General features: G+C 36.3%; 1 protein-coding gene across 1 annotated transcript; it reads left to right on the top strand.

Annotated features, from left to right (window-relative positions):
• Positions 1–1,742: 1,742 nt before the first annotated feature.
• LOC110734052 (aspartic proteinase A1-like) lies at positions 1,743–10,449 on the top strand. The gene is made up of 14 exons (XM_021914113.1): positions 1,743–1,928; positions 2,722–3,082; positions 3,179–3,239; positions 3,946–4,040; positions 4,124–4,236; positions 4,476–4,644; positions 4,739–4,778; positions 4,870–4,934; positions 8,085–8,198; positions 8,320–8,384; positions 8,528–8,684; positions 8,763–8,882; positions 9,295–9,383; positions 9,948–10,449. The coding sequence occupies exons 2-14, from the start codon at positions 2,723–2,725 to the stop codon at positions 10,030–10,032; spliced, it is 1,533 nt and encodes a 510-aa protein (XP_021769805.1). The 5' UTR covers positions 1,743–1,928; position 2,722; the 3' UTR covers positions 10,033–10,449.
• The last annotated feature ends 2,657 nt before the right edge of the window (positions 10,450–13,106 follow it).

Here is a 13,106-nt window from a genome sequence, read left to right as displayed (position 1 = left end):
TTTTTGGTTAATGAGCCTTGTTGCTGATCTGAAAACAGGGAAAACGACCTCTATTTATAGGGGAAAAAACAGAGTCGAAGCGATCAGAAAAGATCACAGTTTGGAACGAAATAAAACAGCTTTTGACGCGATGCGACAAAACTGTCGCGACACGTTTGACTTTGTCTCGACGCGATGGTGCTGACGTGGCACGTTGGTTGCTGACATGGCGCAGTGATTTAAAAAGATAAAAAGGCCATACGAAGTTTGATTTCTGATGGAAAACATATCCGAACATCTTTTAATTCAAATAAGATTAGGATTATCAAAAAGAGAAGTTTCATTCAATTTCAAACTCTTTTGATTTTTATCTTTTCGAAAGGGATACATAGAACCTTCCAGAAGCCTCTAAAAGAATCCTAATTGATTTAGGATTGGGAATATGGTATTTGGACCCTCACATAATCATTGGGTTGTAGGTAAGGTGGGTTTAGGCTCGGTTTGGGCTCGGTTTAGTATTTTGATCATAACTTATTCGTTTTAAGTCGGATTTGGGCTTATAATATATCGTTGGAAAGATCCTTTCAAGCCCCATCCAACTAAACAATGTTTGGACTTGGATCATGGACCAAAATAATAAGTTTTGGACGTTTTTATGAGTTGGACACGAAATAAATGATTTTGGGTTTAAATACACGAAATGAATGATTTTGGTTTAAAACATTTTAGATAAGGTTAGGTATATAGTCAAGGCTTAAGGAAACTTTGCGAGACTCTTCAACTCTTTACTGAACTTGTAAATCAAAACGTGAAAGGTGCTCATCACTAGGTTTGGTTTTTGGGGAGACACTATCAGGTGTCTATAAAATCTCCCACTTTGACTGAGTTTGGAGAAACGTAAAGCGCAAGTCAAAGTAAGTCAATAGGGACAGAGAATGATTTAGAACGTTCTGCGATCCTAAATCATTCTTTTTAACGCCGGTACCTGCAGAAAATGTCGGTTCTACAAATAAAGGAATTAAGGGGAAAGAAACGCGTATCTAGGTTTGCCGATCACACGTCTCTGAGTGATATCTTGTAGAATCAAAGTTGTTTTGTTTGGAAACCTCCACATTCTCCGGGAGCGTTATCGATCTGAAATGTGTCCACGCGTCTCTGAACAAGAGCTTACCCAAGGAATGTTCACTCGTCTCTGAACAAGAGCTTACTCAGGAATGTTCACTCGTTTCTGAAAAGGAGCTGAACGTTCACACGTCTCTAAACAAAAGAGCTTTTAAAAGGATGAAATGTCCACTCGCCTTTAAACAAAAGAGCTTTGAATGGGATGCCCACACGTCTCTGAGCAAAAGAGCTTTGCAAGATAAATGGTGAGAGTGTTCGATTGGCTGTGAACAGAAGCCTCCACTAGATGTTTTTATATGATTAAAACGTAGCACAAAATATATTTACAACTAAAAATCTAAGCAAACCTTTAACAGGTCGCATCTCAACTAAAGGATGTCCCAAACTATACAGGTCACTATACAACTACACAAAGACCCTGTTTGGTCTAATATATAATATTTTTATGGAAAACAATTTTTCCATTTTTTTTTTTACATTTTCCTTTGTTTGGTTTGTGAAGGGGTGGAAAACAAGTTTCCTAAGGGTGGAAAATTGCATTAATCTCAATTTCATTAACTTAATTAAAAAAAAAAAAAAAAACTCACTTTCATTAACTTTTCATGATACTATTTCAATCCATTCACATCACGCCACGAACTACCATTCCAAAATTAAACTTCCATCGACACGCAATCTCCTAAAATCAAGAGCATATATTTCTCCGTTTTTCCCAAGTCTTCACTAGAACAGCCCAAAACGCTTGCATCACTTTCATAATTACACATTTCTCAACTGATATCGCATTTCTCCTCTTTTTCTCTCTCCATTTTACACAATTTTTCCCTGTAAGTTTCTTCCCTCTTTCAATCAATTCATCATTCTTGTTAATTAAACTTGTATGTCTCGGATTTTCGATCATTTTTGTTGCTGACTTGCTTTATCTTGAATTCTATTGATTTTTTGTGTTTTAATTGATGATTTTGCTGTTTTTCTTTAGTTTTTAGTTGTATTTGAGTTTGATGTTATGAATTTGATCATATATTGTGACTTAGGGTTTCGGTTTTTTTCAATTTGATGTTGAAATTGTAATTTTGTTTTCATTACTTTTTTTATTTTTTATTTTTTTCTTTTGTATTTTAGAGGAGAGAAATTGTAATTCGTGATTTCTTGAATTGTATGCTTATTAGGAGATTTTGATTGTGATTTCAATTTACAATGATCTATTTTATGGAGTTGACTAAAATTTGGGAGAAGTGTTGCGACTTTTGAACGCTTACATTTTAGTCTGGATTTTTGGACTTACTATGATGGTAGACTGTACTTGCTTTTGAGTAATTAACATCTTGGTGCAACTTGCTGTTGACTTATCTGATTGAGTGATAGATGCATGAATCTTATTGAGTATGATAGGTGATGTAAATTGTACATTTGTGTGCAGTCGCGTAATTAGTGGCGTTAATTTTAGCGAATAATTCCTATTAAGTTTTAACTATGAGGTCATGTAAGATGTTACAGATGTTAGATAAAATGGTTGAAACATGCTGATAACTTGGTGGCTGCATGTTGTGGGAAGCAAGCCCTCGGCCAAAACATATGTGAAGTAGTTTTCTTATGTATTGTGTGTGTTGTGATTTGCAGGATGGGAACCGCTTTTAAGAACATGCTTTCCACTTTTTTCCTTGTGCTCCTTTTGTCACCCTTGGTAATGTCTGCATCAAATGATGGCTTGGTTCGGATTGGTTTGAAGAAGAAGAAGTTTGACCAGGTCAATCGTTTAACTACTAAGGCTGAAGAGTCAATGAAGATGCCTATGACGAGGTATGGTCTTTCCAATAATCTGGCCGGCAATGGTGATGCGGATATTGTCCCTCTGAAGAACTATTTGGATGCTCAATACTTTGGTGAGATTGGTATTGGTACTCCTCCACAGAAATTCACTGTCATATTTGACACAGGAAGTTCTAACCTTTGGGTCCCTTCTTCCAAATGTTATTTTTCTGTAAGTGTCATTTATTTATTTATTTTTTTTTAAGTTCAAAGAATTGTGAATAGATAGTGTTTGTCATTAATTTATTCGTATCTTATTATTCCACAGATTGCCTGCCTTCTCCATTCTAAGTACAATGCCAGGAAATCAAGTTCATACTGTAAAAATGGTTTGTCTTGCTTCTTGTCATTTTTTTCGTGACAACAAATAATTGTTTTTGTTTCTTTTCCTTCGTTTTCTTCCCCACTTTCAAAGTTTCAAGTTCCTACACGGGAAAGGATATGTTAATGTATTTAATTTTTGAACTTCATGCCTTAGCGGTTAAACTAAACATTTTCAATGAAGTTCACTAAACATCAAGTGAGCTGTGAGGCAATTCATTTCTAAATATTGTTAACAATTTTAGATGGCTGGAATGTTGATGGAAATTTAATAAACATGGATGTAAACCTGTCATGTTTTTGCTATGATGTGTTATATTAGTCACTTGACTTGAAAAGATGGGATGTAATTGATGGTTTATTTGGCAAAATAAATTCTCGTACTTTGTGAAGAGAGAATTGGAGTTGCTGGTGCTAGCATTCTATTTCTGTCTCCCTTTGTCTCTAATAAAAAAAATGTTGTTACATAAGCTGCTGCTGTTGAAGCCGTCAACTTGTTAACTATTAATTGTCCTACATTGTTTTGACTGGGACTTTTCGTGCATGGGCTAGGCTTGTTTGTTGCTTCACAATTGTTTTGGATTATGTGCATGCCTAAGTGAAATAGGCACTCTCCGAAATATGTTGTTGCTTTTGAGTTTACTGTGTGGGTCTGTTGTTTTTGCTTGCATTGGTATTTTGTGTCTGTATTCCTGATCTTGACACTTGATACAGGGAAGAAGGCTGAGATCCATTATGGTACTGGAGCCATTTCAGGGTACTTTAGTACAGATCATGTTACCTTGGGAGATCTTGTGGTCGAGAATCAAGTAAGTTTAGCTAGAGGATTTTTTTTTATACATTTTTCTATTGTCGTTCAGCTATTCACCTTTTTTTTTTTGTCTGTTGACAGGATTTTATTGAAGCAACAAGAGAGCCTAGTCTCACATTTGTCGCTGCTAAGTTTGATGGTATACTTGGGCTTGGGTTCCAAGAAATATCTGTTGGCAAAGCTGTTCCAGTCTGGTATGATAGTTATTGACTATTCTTTTTGGACATTTGGTTTCAAATAAGATATTTCTGACTTATTTTTGTATTGAAAATTTGGTTTCAAATAATAAAATAAAATAAAATAAAAAACCTCATGATAAAAGTTCTTAGGCATAGTATCTGTAGCCCAGTGTTTTATCCCCTAATGGTACTGTAAATTTCTTTATCTATTTTTACTAGGTTTTCCCTTGACCGAGTGCTTTGTCTTTACCTAGGTACAATATGGTGAACCAGGGTCTTGTAAAGGAACCCGTGTTTTCCTTCTGGCTGAACCGAAACACTGATGAGGAAGAGGGGGGTGAAATTGTTTTTGGTGGGGTTGATCCTAACCATTACATTGGGAAACACACATGGGTTCCTGTGTCTCAGAAAGGCTACTGGCAGGTTGCTATTCTCAGAATTTGTTAGCGTCACAATAACTAATTTTTATCTCTTTATATGCTCTGATTTTTTTAAGCATGAACATTTAACATTGCAGTTTGATATGGATGATGTGTTGGTTGCTGGCGAGACAACTGGTAATTTATAGCTGTTGAAGTTCTTGACATCTTATTTTGCAATTATATCATGCTGTATTCTAAATGCTGTTTTAAATGGTCACCTTTTCAGGCTTTTGTGCTGATGGTTGTTCTGCAATTGCTGATTCTGGGACATCTTTGTTGGCTGGCCCAATGGTATATCTTTTTCATTCCCAAATATGCTTTATCTATTCAAATATGACCATGAGATTCACTTGATCAAGTTTGCTTGTAGTTCTTCTAGAGGACATCTTGGTCTATCTCCATTGACCTCCCTCTTTTGTTTTAGTGCATAACATGCCATCTTATTTGTGATGATGAAATGTTGTCCTTTCATTGCAGTTTTAATAGTCAAATTTAAACCCCCAAAAAAGGTACTCCCGAGTGCATAATATTATTTTGGAAAGTAGAGGTATTTTATTTGGGAAAAGTAAATACATTAATAATGACATCTAATGAAGCTTTAGATATAAGGGTATTTTATATGGAAAAGGTGACATGACATGAGCCACAATGTTTGAGAGTAGTAGTAGGATGGGTGACCTCCTTAAAGTCCTGTTGGTTCATGTTGCCGACCCCACTTATGGGATTAAGGCTTTCGAGCAAGCAAGGGTAGAGAAAGTTGTGTATTATGGTGATTATGTTAAATAAAAAAAGAAAAATTACAGCACAACAATTTGGGACACCCAAAATGAAATGTTAGGCACTATATTTTGGGACAGAGTATATAATATCTATGATCGAAGTTACTTGAAAACTAAGTTATTAACAAAAAAAATATAGTTTGGGTTGTGTCATTATTGGTCATTCATTTACCCCCTAATGTTAGCAATAGGTTACCCTGTCCCCTCTTAGAGTAACATTTTACTCATAACTACAGCAATATGTTCCACCACCTAGTCTAACATATAAATTCCACATCCAAATACTCACCTTCTAGTTTTCCTAGCCACTAATAATAATTGCTTCTTATTGTATCTTTTTTTTTTTTTTTTTTTTTTTTTTTTTTTTTTTTTTTTTTGGTTTTGGAAAAAGTTGAGAAAATGTTGTATCATGTTGATTATCACGTGTAACAATAAACTTGTCCAATTATATCTTTAGTTATCTATTAGTAAAAATTTATAGGGAAATTTTCTTTGATAAAACCTAACTTTTTATTATTCTCTTTGGTGAATTGGAAATAAAGTTATTATCTTTGGTAATTATGAATTATTTATTCTAAGTTAATTATAACAATAATGATAAATATTTAACTATAGTTAGTTTTTTTTTTTTTTTTAATTTTATTATTATTATTATTATTTTTTTTTTTAACATTTGAAGTATTATAGAGATGAATTTTTTTTGTTAAAAAAAAATTCACCCCCTCCCCCCAGCAACCTCTCCCACGCCCCCTCCCTCACTGGCCAGCCCGCCCCTCCCCCTTGAAACCCACAACTTGACCTTGAAGCTCCGATGCTCTCTTAGCCTTTAGTGACTCGATCTCAGCTTGCAATTCACCAATTTTAGCCTTCGATTTTGAATTCTCTCTCCAGATCGGATATCTCCTTTTCCAAAGCTTTGGTTTCTATGGTTATTGAAAGCAGTGAGGGAAAGAGGAGGGGTGGGGGAAAGAGGGGGTGGGGGGGGTGGGATGTCGGGGTGGGGAGAGGGAGGGGCTGGGGGGCTGTCGGGTGGCTGGGGTCTCCAGGCGGGGCAGGAGGGAGGGGGGTTGTCGGTAAAGGAGGGGGAAGGGAGTGGTTGGCTGGTGGTGGGGGGGGGGATGGTTTAATATTTAAAATAAAAATATTCAAATGTTAATAAACTAACCATGGTTAAGGATTTTGATTAAAATACTTATAATCTTTGGTAATCAATATTACAAGATTACCAAAAATTATAATTATTTCTCCAATTCACCAAAGAAAAATAAAAGGTTGGATGTTACGGAAGAGAATTTCCCAAAATTTGTAATATGTTAGTATTGAACATGTACATTGGGACTGAAGTAACACAGTTTTACACAGTAATATGTGTTTTCAGTGTATTGTTATTTTTTTTTTCCATGTATCATTTTTCTTTTTCTTATTGGGTGGGAAGAGGAGGGTGTATACGAAGGTTCTGCAGAGCATATTAGTTTTCATTCAGCAACTAAGTACCCATTTATATACAAAATAATCTTCTATTTAATGGAGGAAAATGAAGAAAGAAGTGTGTAGAAGGAAGAAAAAGGTCATTGACGGCTGTAAATGACCCTAACCTAATTTTTAAAACAAAATGGTGGACACCCCCTTTTTATCTTTTCTTTTTATTATTATTTTATCTTTAGTGCCTAGTTTTTACTCCATTGTACAGCTGTTTATCTTTTCTTTTTATTATTATTTTATTTTTAGTGCCTAGTTTTTGTAATGTATTGATAGTAGTGTTCTATATAACTTTTTTATTTACTTTTTGGTTAACAGCTGATTACGGAGTACTTTCCAATTAAAGTCTAATAAATTTAAAAGTCTAATAAAAAAAGAAAATTCTAATAAAAAAATTTCGAGAACTAGAGCCATACGTTCCGGGAACTCTTTAGCCTACGTTCCCCGTTCTCGTTCCCGTCCCACGTTCCAAAATGTCCCACGTACTGTGTAACGTTGAAACTACCCTTTTTTTACAAGAATTTGGATCAAAAGGTCATTGATGAAGGAATTGTTTATGACTACACATCATAAACGCTCAGCATTTGCTGTTAAGACTTCGACTGAAACTTCTTGTGCCTCAGAGAAGTATTTTTATTGCAGTCTACCACTTTTCTCCAACTTTTTGTACAAAGAATTTCAATATATCTTACCTCATTGCCTGTTCTCTTCTACTTTTCTCTTCTACCAACTAGATGAGAGATAGCTTCTACACAATAAGTAATCTCTTTTTCCATAGATTTCTGGTTATCTTTTCATATTTAATGATGAATTTTTCGCTTGGTGTGTCAAATGTAATCCAGTGCAGTCTCTGATACACAAATAAGTATTCTCTTTTTCCATAGATTTCTGGTTATCCTCTCATATGCAATGATGAATCTTTTGTTGTTGTCTCAACCAATGCAGTTGCTGAACTTTAGAGAATTTTGCTGTCACAATCAATGACTTTGTTCTTTTGTAGTTGGTGAAGTAATTGCCGTTGTAGTTTTCATGTGTTTTTACCCTAATTTTTTTTTTATATTTTTTTATTTCATCCATGTTATCTTTCATGAAATGTTCCCCTTAATTTGCATATGGTAACATACAATTATAGCAACATGGGTTCTGACTCTGTTTTGATACACTTATTTTTGCCATAAATCAGGCTGTGGTTGCTCAAATTAATCATGCAATTGGTGCCGCTGGGGTAGTTAGTGTGGAATGCAAGACAGTGGTTGAACAATACGGAAAACAGATTCTGGAGTTGCTATTATCAGAGGTATGCCATTGTACTGTTCTTTATAGATGCTAATGTTTGTGTATAGTTGTTATCTATATTTTGGCGAATATAACTCTATTAATTTCCAATAAGTTGATGCCTTTTCATCTCAATAATACAGACTCAACCAAAAAGAGTGTGTTCCAAAATTGGTTTATGTAACTTCGATGGCAAGCGAGACGTTAGGTCAGTTCTTTCTGCTCCACCCCCTCCCATTCTTTGGTGAATAGATGAACAGCTATTTGGTGTTATTTTATAATTAATTCACATCTCTCTTTTTGTTAACCTGTTTGTGTTTGTGAGATTTATTACTGTTTTCCTCTCTGCAGTATGGGCATTGAAAGTGTGGTTGATGTCAATGTGGACAAGTCTTCTGGCGGTCTTCATGATGCCATGTGCGGTGCTTGTGAAATGGCTGTAGTATGGATGCAAAATCAACTAAAACAAAATCAGACTGAAGAACTAATTTTGGATTATGCCAATCAGGTAAAGTAGCTTAAAGCCTATGATTGGTTCAAATGGTTCAAATTCATCTCGTGTGCTTAGGCATGTACTTCATTGCAGCTTTGCGATCGCCTTCCTAGTCCAATGGGGGAATCTGCTGTTGATTGTAGCAATCTATCGACTATGCCATCTGTTTCATTCACTATTGCTGGAAAAACATTTGATCTCAGTCCTGAGGAGGTATTTTATGATTTCTATTCTCTTCACTTGATAAATATCATATATTCAATTTCTGGTATACTTGGGTAAGAATAGTGTATGTAAACATAGCGGACAATTCAGCCGATATGAATATGCCCTAGTTTGCGAAAAAAGTCTTCAGTTTTTTTTAAGGTTTGCAGATGTGATAACTTTTTTTGCTATTGTCACTTCCCAGACTAAGGGAATGTAAAAATAAATGTGAGTTTACCATTTGACAAGGTTGATTTTGCTAACTATATTCTGGTAAAGTAGATTTTAGTAGTCATATGGCTAAAACATGTTCTAAATTCGTGATAATTTTGAAAGATATATGCAGAATCCTGAAACTTATATTTTGTGATTGAGGCATCTTTTCTGAATTTGACTCTAAATGTTTGAAAATACTTGACAGTACATCCTGAAAGTGGGTGAGGGAGCTGCAGCACAATGCATCAGTGGATTCACTGCTTTAGATGTGCCCCCACCTCGTGGACCTCTCTGGTATTTTCTTTTTACCCTTTTTGACTAACTGATTCTAAGTTATGTCTCTTTATTGTTGTTGCTTATGGTTAGTATCAAGGCCACATTCTTTCTTTTTTGACAAATCAGTTGTAGATCTAGTGATTTCAGGATTTGTTTCAGTAGGTTAAATTCAAGACTAGGTTTAGTTCAAGTTAAATTAGTCTAGATTCTTTATGTATTAGTTCAGGTAGATATGACAAGTTAAGATTAGCTCACTTTAGAGTTGACGTAAAGTTCTGATAAGCATACATAAGTTCAGTTCAGTGCTAAAACTGCTAATTAAATGTGTGTAGTTCAGAGCTCCAATGAGTTCAATTGAGATAAATTTAAGAATTTCCAGGCGAAAAATAGTAGAGGCATTATGTTTCACCTTTTCATAGCTATTGAATCTTGCTTATGCTCTTCATGCATGGATGTGTAAATTAATACCACACCATCTTAAAGACTTGAAAGGAGAGTATTGTAGTGAATGGTATCTGTTTATTTAACGTTTCCTGTATTGTCAATGTCCAAATTTAACTTATGTCAACATAATGTATGCAGGATCTTGGGGGATATTTTCATGGGTCGATACCACACGGTGTTTGACTATGGAAACCTGAGAGTTGGATTTGCTGAAGCTGCTTAAAACCTTTTAGGATACAACTACACGTGTACAACTTCTAACCTTTTTATAGGGTCACATGTGGTGAAGTTCTGTGAATGTTTGCTAAATTGACGTTGCCTGTATATATCGAAGGATCACTGTAACTTTTAAATTCCAGAGATGGATGATGCCAGTACGAAATCAGACTAAAGAAACGATGATGACTCTTAGATCTTTCCGCTTTCTGCGTTAGATTCAGTGCTTGCCTAATACCAAATGATCTCTTGGTGTCTGGTTTTGTTAGTTGTCCATTAATCAGGGAAATAATCAAGTGGGTTAGTTTGCATAATTTGTACTTCAACTGTTTGTTAAATATTGCAATAATTCTCAAATCTCAAAATAGTTTCACATATATTGCATGCTCCCTTTTTAAGGAAATGCAATATCTTTCAAATGCAATTGCCGAATCAGTTGATTTGCATAGTATGTACTTGCACAATTATATCGTTATACAATTTTTTTTTTTTTTTTTTTTTATTGGTTGGCAAGGAGAAGGGGGCCCTATCGGGCCAAAACCTCTCATAGGTCCTCTCGGCCCGGATTAGTGGGCTAGGAACTTTGAAAGTGGGGGGAAGGGTAAGAGAATTTCCACCCCGTCTCTAGTGGGGTTTGATCCCACTACTCATGGTTGTGAGATGCAAACCTTATCACTAGACCAAGCTATGCTTGGTTGCTATACTGTTTTACATATCAACAACTACTTCTCAAACAATCTTTTACGATTATTTCAGTGTTACCATTTAAGGAAATTCAACTTCTCCTCTAGCTCTGCTGTATGATTCTAGCTCTATTGCTAGAATTCTTTTGTTGGATCGGCCCGTGTGTTTAATGGATGATTTTGTTTACTGGAAGTTTTACTAGGGATGGTGTTTTTTCAATAAAATCTGCATATGCTCTACTTTGTGAGCTTAGGGTCATGTCTGGTAGTCCATCTCAAATCTCTCCAGCGTGGTGGAGGAAGTTTTGGGCTTTACCAATTCTTCCTCTGTGGAAAATATTTGGTTGGAAAATGTTGCATGACGCTCTTTTTATGGCGGCTATTCTCAATTCTCGAGGCCTCCTAGTTGATCCAGTTTGTGCCTTTTGTCATGTGGATGTGGAATCTGTGTCTTATACATTTAGATATTGTCCTGCTATCTATAGTCTTTGGCTGTCTAGAGTGTTGGGCATTCAATGGGATCTTATGCAGTTTCCTCCGTCTAGTGTTTGGTTCTCGAGTACAATTTCTCATTTTTCGTCGTTGAGAAATTGGAAGGGTATTGCTTCGTTATTTGCTCTCCTTTGGGCGATTTGGATTTCTTGTAATCAACTTAAGTTTAGGAAAGCTGTTTGGTCACCTGGGTCAATTGTTGGTCTAGCGTCAGATTAGTTTCTTCGTAATATGCAGGCTCTAGATTGGCAGAGGTTTGCGAGGTTTTCTCGTTTGGTTCGTTTGGAGGCTAGGCAGGATGTCAAGTGGCTTTGTCTGCGAGGGTTACCTTATATTTCTCCAACGGCTTGTTTGATTGTAGATGGGACCTGGGATTGTTCTACTTACAGGTAAAGGTGGGCACGGGCCGGGCTGGCCTGCGGGCGGCTCGGCACGACTCGATTTTCGGCGGGGCACGGCATGGCTCGAGGTGGTGGCCCGGCACGGCACGGTGGCACGCCGGCAGCCCGTGGGCCGTATCACAGACAAGGGTCCTGCTTTTCCAGCACAGCACGACACGAGCCCGATGCCAAGCCCGCGTGCTGGCCCGCTAGGCACGGCCCGCCAGACACTGCCTGCGTGCCAACGGCTCTAAAACGGCTGTAATGCCGTTGCCCACTTGCCCCCCTTTGTTTCTAACGGCCATTAACGACTAGTTTTTCCCAAATTCCTATAAATACCAAATTTCATTCACTTCCCAAATCACAAATTCACAATCTCTTCTCTTAATCTCTTATATTCTCTAATAATCCTTAATCTCTTATATTCTCTAATAATTCTCTTAAATTCTCTAATTATTATTTCTTATAGTAGTTCGTAATCGTAATTAGTGGAAAACGTTGAAGCACGGTTGTAAGATCTAAACTAATCTTTAATTTATTATTGTTGTTATTGTTATTATTATAATTATTGTTACTAATTATAATTGTTGTTATTGTTATTGTTATAATTATTGTTATTAATTATTATTATTGTTATTATTGTTGTTAAAATTATTGTTATTAATTATTATTATTGTTAATTAGTTTTTATTAAAATTATTATTGTTAATTATGGCATCGAACAACCTATCATCTAGGGGGAAAACTCGACTTGTCCGTGGTAGTAGTTCTAGGGAATCACCTAATCCAACGAGCCCCCAAATTTCGAGTCCGTCCATTCCAACCAATGACCCTGGTAACGTTCCCCTAGGCTTTGACCAATTTAGGCACGATGGTACTTTCGGTTTTCAACCCTATAACATGAATAATATGCCCGAATTTCCACCACCAAACCAATTTCCACAATTCGGTCAATTCCCACCTAATTTCCTTGACCCACAAAATTTTTTATTCTAGCCAAGGTAGCCAACAAGATACCCTAAATGCCTTCGGTTCTACTACTAACCAACAAATCCCCGATTCTACAAACACCCAATTCCCAAACACACATGAGGAATGGTTAACCGAAAGTGAGATGGTACATATCAAAAGCCGCAAAAGTGAGGTATGGCATTATTTCCTCCTAAATAAAAACCAAACAAGAGCAAAATGTAGAACATGTGGTCAATCATACTCGGCACAATCCAAGTCTGGGACAGGACACTTAAGTAGACACATGAGAAGTTATGCAAAACCAGCTAGTGATCCAACCCAGCCAAAAATTTCCCAATTCCATCCATACGGCTTTACCTACAACTATGAGAGGGATAGGGATGAACTAGGGAAAATAATAGTACACGCCGAACAACCTTTTCTTTTCTCCGAAAGTGACCCATTTAACACTTACATTAACAAAGCATTACAACCCCAACATAAAAGAATCTCTAGAAAAACCGTTCGTTCCGCCGCCATGGAAAACTTCCTAGAGTACAAAATGCGGTTACAAG

The sequence above is a fragment of the Chenopodium quinoa genome, unplaced genomic scaffold (assembly GCF_001683475.1).
Source record: "Chenopodium quinoa cultivar QQ74 unplaced genomic scaffold, ASM168347v1, whole genome shotgun sequence".
Lineage (NCBI taxonomy): Eukaryota > Viridiplantae > Streptophyta > Magnoliopsida > Caryophyllales > Amaranthaceae > Chenopodium > Chenopodium quinoa.
This window is presented reverse-complemented; position numbering and strand designations above follow the sequence as displayed.